Below are 13,393 nucleotides of genomic sequence, written 5' to 3'. Positions count from 1 at the left end.
TATGAGAAAGTATCCTTTATTAATGTAGGATATTCCTTTGGCAGAAGGTTAATGTGCCAAGACTCACACAACCCCCAAAAGGCTGAATATCCAAAGTTCCTCTCCCATGGTTATAAAGAAGTTGTTTGGCCATTTAACCACTTTTAGCCCAAAACATTTTTAAATTAGCCTCTGTGTGTAGTGGAGCAAAAGACTTCCTGGAGACAGAAGGCAAGACAGATTACCAGCTGACTGTTAATGATGGCCTATGGTGCCATGTTTGAAATTATCCAGACTTTTTCCAAACAGGAAATAGGCGCTCTGCTGCGACTGGCTGTAAACTCCTCCTTCATAAATATGGCATGGTATCAAAACCCCTGATCTTTATTCATTTTGCCTGATTAGTAATGAGATAGCTATTTAAGGAAATTGTGTTAAAAGTAAAATCAAAAGGAAGGTGGTCATCACCACTGTGGGATGGCACTCAGACTGGGGTTGGAGGGCTCTGGAAACTTGCCTTGTATTCATTTATATAAAGAAAAGAGTCTCAGAGTCTCTCACTATGTGATCTGCACTGCTGGATGTTATCGAGAACCTTGCAGAGAAAGTTGAAAAGCCACTTTCTGTGATGTGCTTTATGTTACAATGATTGTGCTGTTGGTGTGATGTCACTGGTCAAATGTACCTGGAAAATATTTGTACACTACTCAGTGTCCGAACAAAAGCCAAAAAGGACCACTAGCTCACTCGGAAAATGTCACATAAAACCTATAATTTATTCATTTCAGTCATATTTTGACATAATAAAACGCAGCTTTAGAAAAGACATGTGGCTTCAGCTGTCAGAAGGTTGAGGGGACACGAGGGGAGACGTATTGCTTTGTGGTTGACTAGTTTTTTTTTGTTTGTTTTTTTCCATTTACAACTGATAAATAATAACAACATACCAAACATGGGCATATATTTACACATCAACAATATTACAATAGTACAAAGCCTTCAATGTGTCCTCTCTTGCATTCTGAACTTTGTGTTGTTTTTTTTTAACATGCAAACAGGTTTTAATCAACATTATTTTAAATTAAAAAAAACCCTTAACTTTACACAGTCATAACAGCCGATTAAACACTAAACACACCGTCCTGTTGGTTTCCTGTTCATTACAGCATTTGACACCAGAGGAAGGAGACGAGCGTCGTCACACTGACTTGCTCTTCTGCTGCCCTCTAGTGGCCACAAAACATAACAAGTACGTTTACATTCCAGCTCTGCAGCTTCAAACCACAAATCCACATTGCTGACCTTCTGAGCATGGCACATGAACTTCTGTCACCTCAGAAACACATAAATTAACATTATAATAAATAACTAGTAGAGCACAACTAACCTGCTCTTTGAACACAATGAGCAGAGGTGTGTTTGTGCATGTGTGCATCATGTACAGGTTAATAGTAAAAATGACTACCACAAGGCCTTCCTATGACACTGAATATGAACAGACCATGGCTCTGATTTATCAGCTCCAGCAGTCAAAGAATCGCTGACTGGGTTTCACAAAAGGCATCTTTAAAGCAAGACTGGGGAACCAAAGAGAAGAAATAACATAACGTTTCTCTTAGAAATGAAAATTAGAAAGTCAAAAGCAGGGAAACACAATGCTGCTCAACTGAAGAGTTTTACTTAAGTCTCAAGGTGGCAAATGTTAGCAAAGTTTTGGTAAACATAGCTTTAGCTTTATGACTTTTCTCCACTTGTGCTACCGTTACAGCATCTTAGCTTTTTAGCTAAATGCTAAACAGCAGTTCGGCATTTAGCATTATCCCAAAACGTTCTCAAGAAGCTGCAGTGGCTGCCCTTCAGGAAAAGCTACACAGTCTTGCTTTAAAGGGGAAATCCACACTTCATGAGTGTTATTGAATAACTGTAATATAAGTACTACTTAAATGGCTCAAGTCAGCTTTCAATCAGAATGAATCAACTTGGGTGACTGGTCCAAAGCAACAGTGTCCGAGAAACTGGCTTCACAATCAGTGTCAGAGCGTTGGTGACAACAGCAGGTTAGTTTGCCTTTAAAAGAGTTCTTAATACACAGATGATGGCGAAGCTCCTCATAACACAAGAATACTGCTTAAAAGCAAGTCTTCACCTTGAGATCATCTTTCATCTTTTTCTTGTAATGAAGCGAAGAGGTTTCAAAAGGAGAAAGCAGCTCTGTGCTCTGAAAGGCTTAGTGTTGAAATGACGACAAGCACTTGTGGCAACAACATTTCTACTGTATTGCACTTTACCCCCCATGTTTTAGATCCATCCAAACAATGCATCGCTACATAACGTTCAGGAATCTCTCCTCTGGATTTTTCTCCGACTCAGCAGAAATGGTCCACTGAAGTGACAGGCTATGCGTGGACAGACACAGGGTGAGGACAGAATAACACAAACACAGTTAGCGTCTGCTAGATGTGAAGACTGCTCATCATTCTGAAGGGCATCATTTGTATGTATCATCATCCCTCATGTATAATTTTTGAATTATTCCTCTCATCACATGCTGCATTTCTTTCCTTGTGACTACAGACTAAGCCAGGGTGATAATTTTATAAAGAGACAGGCTGGTCCCTCAGTGACTTGAATAACAATAGTTTTTCACGTCATGGCCGCGCCAACAGGAAGGTATTGTCAGAATTTGAGGATTTATTTAGTTCAGAGGATAATTTTTCCAGCCTGCATATAGTCAGTGTTTTTTTTAATTACTGGATGAACCAAAGCTGTGAAAGAAAAAACAGTCTCACTCTACCAAAGGAAGTCTGTGCTTCCATTATTCTGTCCACACCCTGAACTGGTTTTCACAAACAAGACCACTTCTGAATCATGTGATCTTTTCAGTCAGTCAGACGAAATCATCCACGTCCAAATCTCCCCGCGAACATGATGTCGTTGAATAAAGCTATTTCCTAACTGTGGTGCAGTGCTTTGACTTGTCTGTCAAGGTGATATAACTCAAGGATTAAAAAAGAAAGAAAAACAGCTCTGTGACGGGGCTGTGTTTCCATAGCAACCCGGTGTGAGTGGGATACCATCATGCGCCCTGAAATCAGTTGTCATAATGTCAGAAAGCATCTCCGTGAGGAGTCAGATCTGCTTTACATGATCAAGGACCAGACGTCGTTCCAGGACGCGTTCAAGGAAATGAAATTCTCAGATTAAAAAAAAAAAAAAGACACTGATTCCTAAATAAACCAAGAGCTCTAAAGTCCATTTACACCGCAGGACTTAATGTGACATTTGGCACTGAAAAATGTACAGGTCCACGTTATATACAATGTAAAATTCTCATTATCTATTCACACAAAAACATCATAGAGAAGAGTGCATGAGGAGTGTTTGGCTAAAAGTCAACCAGGACTCTAAAAACGGTTCACTCCTCATCAACAGTGTTTGAACTCTGGCACGTTCAGAAGCGCTTTAGTGTTTCACGTCACAGTGAGTCAAGAACAACGCTTGTCACGGTACTTCCTTCATATGCCAGGCACAACACACCGTTAACGTCACACCTGTCGCCACTCGCCGGGGCTCTGCATTTTTAGTTAGAAGACAGAGCCTCAGCGAGAAAAGAGAAAAAGGTGTAAATATGTGAAAATGTTGTACTGCTTCAGCACTGGCTGCTGATGTGTTACATAAGAATCACTCAATAACCAAAGAAAAGCTCCACATCATACACCTAAATAACTATGGCATGTAATCTGGATATACATGCGTCACGAGGTATGTGATAAGCAGATGAAATCATATGAGACCGTCGATTGGGCAGATTGTGGCCATCAGGTTATAAACAAATCTAACTCCTCTACAGACGACTTCGTGTTGGTAACCGAAATGATGAAGAGGCGATCATGTCCTTGTTGACCTCCGAGGGTGAGGGTGAGGGAGGGTGATGAGACTTTGACGAAATCAAAGGAACATTCCACCTGCTGAACAGGCTCATAAATAACCAAAAGCTCATCACAGGAACAGAAACAAGGGCATATTTAGTCCAATAGATACTGTACAAATTAATTACAGCCTCCTCTGTCCTCTGTCTCAGTTTGGCAAATCTCCGTCTTGCTGTGCAGAATCTCTTCCTGTAGACAGTTCACAGAGCATGTACGGACTTTATAAATCCTTTATGAACACAAGCTGGGCGTCAAAGCCTTCAGAAAGCAGGCAGCTCCGTGTCTTTGTCAGAACACATGGCACCTTATCGTCCACTTGGCCCCTCTGCTGGTACTGTGATTTTGTTGCAGTGTATGCATGTGTGACTTTTTGCTGTGTGAAGCGTCCTCTGTCTCACACGGACTCAGCGCTGGTGTGTGTGTCTGTGAGGGTATGTGTGTATGGGTGCATGTGTGTGTGTGTGTGTGTGTGTGTGTGTATGTGTGTGTGTGTGTTCATGTGTGTTTATGCACGTGGCTCCAGTTTGTGTGACAGTTCGAAAAGCGTCTGCTGATTGTCAATAATGTGCAGGTAGTGAACGCTCGCCCTCACCTCGGCGCTGTCGACCCCGATTACCTCGTTGCCTACAGGACAGACACAAAACACGCACATTAGTAACACACAGAAGAGCTTTCTACTGGACTCAAGAACACTAAGATTCACACACATTGGGCACAAACACAGACTGTGTTATGGCCATACAAAGAGAGCAAAAGACTGTCTGGAAATGGTTGCTTGGAAACTGTAAGAGAAAACTGAGTGGGAGAGACGGCGCTCAGGTACAGGTGCAGTACACTAACTCAGCTGCAGATGGCAGTACGTTCCTCACAATGACTGGATCCAAACATCAATACTTTATCCACAAGAAACTGTTTGTCACTAGAGGGGAGACTGAAGACCTGCAGAGCCCTCGAAACTGAGTCTGTGTTCTTAGGACCGTCGTACCAAATGAAGGGGTGAGAGGGCTCACCTGGCTGGTCGCTTTGGCAGTGGCGAATCATTCTCACTGTGTCTGCGATCATGTGCTGTTGGTTTAAAAGAAGACATGTTGATCAGTGCAATATCAATCAAACCAGATCTAATATTCTAAGGCAGACTTGTGCTGCTCCAGAGCACTAATAACAAACAGCACTCTGACTATCCATTCATTATTGATCACTGACTGCCGCAGCAGTTTTCTACTCTTTGACCTTATACATTTGCGCCTTTACACGAACATGAATTATTACTAACTCTCTTGAGGCAGTTCGGATTATCTTCGATACAGCTTTAATGAAGGCAACAAAGAACAGTTACAGGGCTGCCATTAAAGCATGAAGCGCCTTGCTACAGAGCTACAGCAATAAACGTCTGCATGTTTCATGGTTGTTCATTAACACATATAACACACTGATTACTTCCGACTGGCTTCTCTAATATACATATCAGGGCTTCCCTGGTTTCTTCACTGCAGACTCTGCTGTGTAAAATGAGTGCCCAGCTTGTCAAACTGCAGTGCAGTGGTGAGTTTTCTCACACACCAGCAGCTGATTGTGACTAATGTTTCTCTCTTCTTTTCCCAACTTGTCAAAACTCTTTTTTCTTTTTGGCGACATGCTGCCCTGATTAATTACTGTGAAACAAATGTTTGATGGGAACAGCTGCAGCTCGGTAGGCAGAGCTGGCTCTCCGCTAATTGCAGGGTTGGCAGTTGGTTCCTTACCTCCTTAAACCGAGCCCCAAAGTGCTCATGCTGGTTAGACCAGCACCTTGCGTGGTAGCTTGCTGCCCTCTTTAAGTGTTTGTGTATGGGTGAATGAGTGGCAAATTGTAAAGTGCTTTGGGTGCTATATAAATCATAGCATTTATACCCCATTTTCCATTTATCTGATAAATCAGTCACCTGTTGATGCATCTATCTTGTCAGACCTTACAAAACAGATGCAACTCACCAGCTTCTCAAAGTTGACCAGGTTGTCATGGAAGGTCTTGTTTCCCTCATGGATAAAGGTGATATCTAAAAGCAGGGGAAAGTGTCTTAAGGTTTCATTCACCAAAAACAATACAGTGTGTGTGTGTGTGTGTGTGTGTGTGTGTGTGTGTGTGTGTGTGTGTGTGTGTGTGTGTGTGTGTGTGTGTGTGTGTGTGTTACCTTTCAGGAGAAGAGGCATGAAAGGGATCTTAGGAGGTTTCATCCTCTTGAAGGATTCCCTATAGGCTTTGTGGTTCAGAGATGGATCCTGAAGGAAGGTGGTGGGCAGATGGAGAAAGAGAGAAAACAGTGTCAACGGAACAAATTGGAAAAAGAGAGTTCAAGATTTCATTATCAAATGAAAAGAAGAACATATTCCATGGTCAAGGTCTATCTCTGCATGTGTCAAGTAAGTCTCACCGTGATGAGCTCCAACTCTGAGAAAAGCTTCTTGAACTTCCCCGGACATTTCTGAAAGGAAGACATTTGGTCAGAATTTGATTTAAAGTGCATGTGTGCAAACACGCTAAATGACAACGCACACGCTTACCTCCCAGGTCTGGTTGAGTCGGCTGACGGCTGCTGTGTTGAGACCCATGATGATGGCAAATGCAGAATTCAAATTTCTTTGGGCTTTACAACTGAAAACACACAAAAATGTTACAAGGTCATTATGCATAGAAATCTTGATGAGTTTAATACATGTGCAATACATTGCGTGTATTTCTGATAGTGTGTGTGTGTTCTTACTGAGCTGCAATCTTGATAAACTTCTTGAGCAGCTGTACTCTCTTGTTGAGCGATACACACATGAGCACCTCGGACATGACCCACTGCTGGACCTCGTTGCAGCGCTGGAGCAGGACTGAGAGCGCCGCCGTGTGGCCCGTACCAGGAGCACGGCTGAGGGTGTAGTACACCAGCTCCTGCTGCATGTGGAGGAAGGCAAGACTGTGTGTTATTTCTTTTGTTGATTTGATTAATCATTTTAAAACTTCTATAAAACATCAGTCATATATTTCCAGAGCCCATGGTGACATCTTAATATTGTTTGTTTTGTCCAACCAACAGCCCAAAACCTGAATAAATTCAATTTGCAATCATATGCAGCAGAGGCAAGCAGTAAATGCTCACATTGTGCTGTGCTTCTCCATTCTCACAAATATTAATCTTTTCCTGACAGCCACTCAGCTGCAAGAAGACTTTCTGTACTCATGATCCAGCAAGTGCTGGAGAGCATTTGGAGTCTTAAATGCTTATATTCCAGCAATCTGTCACGAATATGAATTTATTCTACACTATGTGCACACACCATATGCATACATTTGTGTGCCTGTGTGTGTGAGTACATACCTCATGGATGGATTTGAAGAGGCTCCAGTCCAGGTGTGTGAGAGCGGCTGCCACATCCCAGGTGTTAATACCTAAGAGTCGCACCGGCCTCCTGCTTAGCTCAGCGCTGTCCGTTAAAGGAGGCTGCACACACAAAGGAAAGCTAAGTTAGTACATAGAAATACAACGTATACACAAAAATACAGGTACTGTCACAGGTGCTGTGTATCTACAGGAATAGGGCAACCTCCAAATAAGCTAAAACAGCCAGAAACATTACAGCAAGTACCTCCAGCATACATACATACAAGCAGAAGTGAAAGCTAACAGGGAAGTGGTGATTGTGCAACACAATCATTCTGTCCACCAGTGGTTAGAGGTCACCATATTATATAGTTCTGCATTTGAAGGCCTGACGATTGACTCAGCAGACAATATGCTAAATAAAACTAAATACTGCACACCTAGCAGCCTACTAATTGGATAGTCGTGCAGTTGGTACGATGCTCAATATTGTAAAAATATTTGATGATTCACAACTGACGCTCGGCTGTGAAAAACATACCATTACAGAACAACACACCGCCCTGATACAGCACTTTCCAATCCTGCTGTCACGGTTGGGCAACAACAAAGTAATTGTGGCTCACACCTTTTCTCTCCTATTGAGTCAGAGTTAATAACAATCACCTGGCCTGAGTCTTTCCGGCTCGCTTATAATGCATGACTCATCTTAACACTATGAAAATATGTCAGCTGGAGAATTAGAATATTCATTTTCATGCCTGATTTAGTCAGAATATGATACAGAGGCAACCAACGATATCAGAGGAAGCAAATGCCCAAATTATCATATCTTTGAGAGGTGGTGGTTTGCTTTAAACCTGCAAGCTGCTTCTTTAGCCTCTATCAATGCTTATGAAAAATGAGTGTTAGTCAAGGACGGAAGCACACAAAGAAAAAGTGCATCTCCATACCAAAATCTCAGTGAGATCCCTGCGACAGGCCACGAGCTTTCCCTGTGGGGTCAGAGACTCTGAATACACGCAGTCACTGGGCTGTAACACCCTTCGCTCTGCAGAGGCAAATATACACACAAAAGAGGGAGAGAGAGATGATAATAACTTAGAGCCAAGAGGGTAGAACAGTGCTTCCCAACCACGGGTACTTGTACTTTTGCAGTTTCCATGGGGGATGATTGTAGAGTAGCTCATTTAATCATCTTATTTAAAAAAAAACAGAATAAACGGTCAGAACGGTGGGAATCACTGGTGTAGAAAATGAGCATTTTCAAATGTATTTGCATGCATTTCTTTGTGTGTTTGTGTTTCTGTGTACCTCCAGTGTTTGACACCACAGCGAGCACCATGTCTTCCTCTGCTCGGTCCATTTTCAGGCCCACAATCCTCAGCAGCTCATGGGCCTCCATGGAGGGGTGCGTGTGGACACTCAGGTAGGAGTCAGCGCTCACGTACACACAACAGATAACTGAAGGTACATAGAAAACATTCATAGAGTGGCTAAAACAAAAACACTGAAATGCTGTAGAGTCAGCATGAAGCAGAAACAACTCAAGTGTTTAGAGAGAGAGACTTGAGTTATTTTTTGTCAAGCACTGAAGCAGACAGAAAAATGCAACACGCTGTATTTAAGCAATTTGCATGTGCAAAAGTCAGCCTGTGCATAATCGTGTACAGTCTTGGGCAGTGTGTTTGTGTTGTGCAAATGCGTGTTTGCACGTATTTGTGTTACTCACCCTCACGAGTCTCAGTTGGTGGATTTCGGAGTTGCGCAAAGTTTTCCTTCAAACTCAACTGCTGATACATTTGTTTACTCTGAGAGAGAGAGCAGAAGAAACGTGGTCATGTATAATACACTACTTAAACTTCACTGAATATAGTGATGCACTGATAACATCTGTAGCATCTGTATCAACACCTATGCAGCTCAGATTAATGATTAGAATTGAACCTCTAGGGGCTCAAGTGCTGACAGTGTCAAACAATGTGGATGTAATAAAACATTCCCTCTCATCTACCATCCCCCATCTCTGACTTACCTTCTGGTTTGGAGGGCAGTCATCCACAGTGCTACAAGGAAGAAATGAGCAGCAGTGAGGAGGGATGCAAGCAGGCATGGAAAAATAAAAACTATATTTAGTAGTTGGTTCTTAGTTATATTGAATACAGAGAACGAACACACTTACTGTCTGCGACGCAGAAGTTTCTGAAACTCCTTCAGGTCTTTCTCTAGTGTAGGGAATTCATACAGATCTTCTAAAACACACCTGTACAGGGTCTAACAGAGAGAGAAAAGAAAACCAAGATCCATGAAATCACACCAACAATCTCATATTAACACTTGATTGATAATCAGAAAGGCTGCAGGAAAAAGTTTTGAATGCCTTAGTCTTTGGTCTTTTTATGTTCTCAGACTCTAGCACTGCTATCCACCAGGCTCAGTTTCTAACCATCACTGCACTGGCTCCATATCAAACAGATGTTGGACTAGCTGCTACCTTATCTGAGTTATTGTGCCTAAACAAGGCGTGTGAGCTCTGAGCGTCATAAATGAACTTCCACTCAACTTAATAGTTGTGGGCTAGAAGGATAATAGGTCAGATATCTGAAAACCTGGTATCTAACCATACTATTTGTACGACTGGATACCATGAGGAGGCCTTATGATAGGTCATAACATCCTTTAACATCAATACTGGCCTCCCATATCAGTGCTTTCCAAACTTGTGGCACATTTCAGAATGTGCACTGATAATGGAGGTGAGTGAGAAAATCTGTGCTTTTGTAAAACCCCAATCCAAAAAATTGGGACACTGTGTAAAACGTAAATAAAACAGAATGTCCTTATGGTAGGCAAGCCAAAAAGTTCAACTTCAGACCTTCCATAAACATTGCTGTTTATTAGTGAACCTGGATGAGAAAAGAATGAAGTCTGAGCAGCTCATTAACGATCACGTAAATGATGCTGCGTGGGTTGATTACATGAAAGAAACATCACACAAATTCTGCACCTTGTACTTAAATGAGTGACTACACACACTCTGTAGTGTTTGTGTGTGCGTGGCAGAGAATTATGAAGCAGCATGAGGCCGTAACATTAAGCACTTACAAGGATCCACACACACGTGCACGTACACACATATCTCCACACACCTGCTTATCGCTGTCATTGACCCGCCGTAGCCTCCCATCCCAATTCCCCTCTCATTCCTCTGTTACTAGGCAACTATCACCTGGGTTACGCACTCCATATGAGATTATACCCATGCCAACCCTCGCACTTTGGTTTCCATAGCAACCCGGCACCGAGCAATGGAGCCGTCAGGTTATGGAGGGACAAGTGATTGGCGAGTGTGTGTGTGTCTGTGTTTGATGTGTGTGAGCGTGTGGATGAGTGATCGTGTGTGTGTGTGTGTGTGTGTGTCTGTTTGAGCGTGTGGATGAGTACAGGTGTGATCATGTTTGTGTGTGTGTGTGTGTGTGTGTGTGTGTGTGTGTGTGTGTGTGTGCGCGCGTGCGTGTGCGTGTTTGTCCCTTTCTCTTTCAGTGTCACGATTGTCACAGGGATTCGAATCCGATTCAGCCGACCATGTGAAAATGTAGCAGTGACGCAGTGGAGACTCGCAGCGCTGCTCGAGAGAAAAGTGAAAATAATGTAAGCTAAAGAATCTGTATGTATGTGTCTGTTTTTAATGGCCATGATGTACTAAGTACATACTGCATTTTGACACAGTGACTGGTAGAACAGTCGATTCATTGTTCATTTTATTTGTTACTTGTTATTGGATGTGAATAATTCTACCGGCTATCTTGTATTAGTCCAGAAAGAGAAACATGCAGCCCATATCCGTCACTCCTCATGTGATACACCATGAAAGCGCCTGTGTTTTCCTCTTTCTTTTTAGCTTGCTTTGTCAGAAGGACGAGATAAAAACATTAACAAGGTGCCCCTGTGGGAGAAAGCTGAAACAGTTCAACAAAAAGATCAGGGAACACACACACAGGGAGACAGACAGAAAGCTCTTCAGCTCTCTCCATGAAATGCTTGAAGCTGAGGAAGGACAAACCCAATTTTAGAACACGACAGAAAGACAAATGAAGATGAATGAGTCGTCTCACGTTCTTCAGTGACACGTGTGAAAGGACACCAGAGGGTCAGACTCATTAAATCTTTGAAATACAGGAAACAGAGTGAGAAGAAAGAAAAAAAAAACAACAGATGTGGGTATGAAGGGAGAAGTTCTGTTCTGTACCTTCATGAAGCTCCTGACGTGCTCCTCTTCCTTCAGGAAGTCCTTGTAGAGCCTGGTCCAGTGGGAGACCAGCTGCAGTACTTTGCGCTTCCTGAAGAGGGCGTCTTTACCCTCCTCCTGGCCCCTGCAGCGGGCACTGCTATAGGTGAGAGTGGTCAAGGAGACAACGAAGGACAGTGTGGACGCTGAAAGGGTGTGTGTGTGTGTGTGTGTGTGTGTGTGTGTGCGTGTGTGCGTGTGGTAAGGATATTGTCCCAGCAGAGCCTGACAGAGATCATTGGTGGACATGAACACTAGGTAGGTCAGCAGGAAGTCATCCAGCAGCATTTCTGAAACACAGGAAACATATAATCAGTCGCTTCCCAGGCCTTCACTGGCAAAGTGGGTGCAAGTGAAGTTTCCAACTTTTTTGTGGAAATAAGATGTGGAAAGTCACATGAAAGAGTCTTAGTTTCTCCCTTCGGCCCTCATTTCACCTCTGATTCCCTCAGTCTACATTATATGCTACTGAGCGGCAGTCGCTTTGTGTCAGCCACATTACAAAACATCACATATAGATGTTAAGCCCTGAACTATGAGAACAATCCTTCCCATTGCCCCCTTTTTTTGTCCCTAAGTAGCATTTAAGTAGTGGCAATCAATAATTTTATACGGCAATAAATCAAATTACATCTGTGTTCTGTGATGGGGGCTCCTCATACCGATGAGCACCAAGACATCACCAACTCTTCGCTTCCCCTCAGTCCCACCGCTCCTTGTCTTATTTTTCTGGCCTACAACTTTAAAGATTTGGCTCTCTCACATGCCGCAATGCTTGGCTGTTGGTGGAGACCAAACCAGAGCTAAAAGGAGAGTGAATATTGGACTTGCATTTATAAGGTTCCCCATTTTCCTGCACATTTCCTGACTTTTCAGTCTGACATAGAAAAAGCAAACATTTACAACACCAGAAAGTGTTTCTTTTTCTCTGGGCTCTTGTTCTTAACAACTTCAAAAAAACAAACTTCAGCAGAGCAGAGCAGGCTAATGTGCAAGTGAGAAAGCAAGACGGTATGTGTGTGTGTGTGTGTGTGTGTGTGTGTGTGTGTGTGTGTGTGTGTGTGTGTGTGTGTGTGTGTGTGTGTGTGTGTGTGTGTGAGAGAGAGAGAGTGTGTGTGTGTGCGTGTGTGTGTGTGACTCAGCAGGTGTTCAATGGGTAAGAACCGAATATAAACAGCCCTCGTGGCAGATGGGTAATGAGCCATTGTTGGTGGTGTGAGGGAGCTGCCGTGTGTGTGAGAGAGAGAGTGTGTGTGTGGTGTTAAGCACTTTCTCTGAGAAAATGTGTGACCCAAATATGGCTCTGTCAGGCAGAGAGCAAAGAAATCAATTATACAAGACTGAGCAGAGGCCACGGCATTAATATTTGATGAACCGTCTTCTCTTTAGAAATAAAAACACAACTTTTCTCAAGAAATATTTTTAGACAGTTCTGACTGAGCTTATGACTTTTTCAAACCCCTGTTGACTCACTTTCGTTTTCCGTGTCCTTTTTGAGCCCTGTTCAGTTGTGTGGATGGAGAGCTCCTTCTTAACCAGCTATCAGTCTTTCTTTCTGCCTTCTGTTTCCTCTCTCTCTCCATCCCAAACTATGCTTGTCCCCCCCCACACACACCCCCATTTTTTCATTTTCTCCTTCTCAGCGGTAACATTTCCTCCCGCTACTCTTCTCCTCCTACGCTCGCCCTCTCTCAGCTCTCTGTGATGATAAATATCCATTTTCATCTTCAACATATGCCCTCTGCATTTGCCCGCTGGCACACACAAAGTCAAACACATAAATGCTCATAGACACAGCAATGCACACCCTAACACACACACACACACACACACACACACACACACACACA

At 42.9% G+C, this 13,393-nt stretch overlaps 1 protein-coding gene across 1 annotated transcript in view; it reads right to left on the bottom strand.

The window, feature by feature from the left end:
- Positions 1 to 736: 736 nt before the first annotated feature.
- Positions 737 to 13,393, bottom strand: part of rapgef5a (Rap guanine nucleotide exchange factor (GEF) 5a) — a 45,576-nt gene continuing 32,919 nt past the window's right edge. Inside the window, exons 12-26 of the mRNA XM_070984238.1 lie at positions 11,755 to 11,833; positions 11,505 to 11,649; positions 9,438 to 9,529; positions 9,291 to 9,321; positions 8,988 to 9,066; positions 8,570 to 8,719; positions 8,209 to 8,306; positions 7,253 to 7,375; positions 6,650 to 6,828; positions 6,450 to 6,540; positions 6,320 to 6,370; positions 6,080 to 6,167; positions 5,880 to 5,944; positions 4,919 to 4,973; positions 737 to 4,532 (exon numbers count right to left, since the gene is read on the bottom strand). Of these exons, the coding sequence (XP_070840339.1) occupies positions 4,414 to 4,532; positions 4,919 to 4,973; positions 5,880 to 5,944; positions 6,080 to 6,167; positions 6,320 to 6,370; positions 6,450 to 6,540; positions 6,650 to 6,828; positions 7,253 to 7,375; positions 8,209 to 8,306; positions 8,570 to 8,719; positions 8,988 to 9,066; positions 9,291 to 9,321; positions 9,438 to 9,529; positions 11,505 to 11,649; positions 11,755 to 11,833 (1,445 nt within the window). The 3' untranslated portion in view covers positions 737 to 4,413. The remainder of the gene's footprint in view (positions 4,533 to 4,918; positions 4,974 to 5,879; positions 5,945 to 6,079; positions 6,168 to 6,319; positions 6,371 to 6,449; positions 6,541 to 6,649; positions 6,829 to 7,252; positions 7,376 to 8,208; positions 8,307 to 8,569; positions 8,720 to 8,987; positions 9,067 to 9,290; positions 9,322 to 9,437; positions 9,530 to 11,504; positions 11,650 to 11,754; positions 11,834 to 13,393) is intronic.

Source organism: Chaetodon trifascialis, chromosome 17, assembly GCF_039877785.1.
Source record: "Chaetodon trifascialis isolate fChaTrf1 chromosome 17, fChaTrf1.hap1, whole genome shotgun sequence".
In the NCBI taxonomy this organism is placed as follows: Eukaryota; Metazoa; Chordata; class Actinopteri; order Chaetodontiformes; family Chaetodontidae; genus Chaetodon; species Chaetodon trifascialis.
This window is presented reverse-complemented; position numbering and strand designations above follow the sequence as displayed.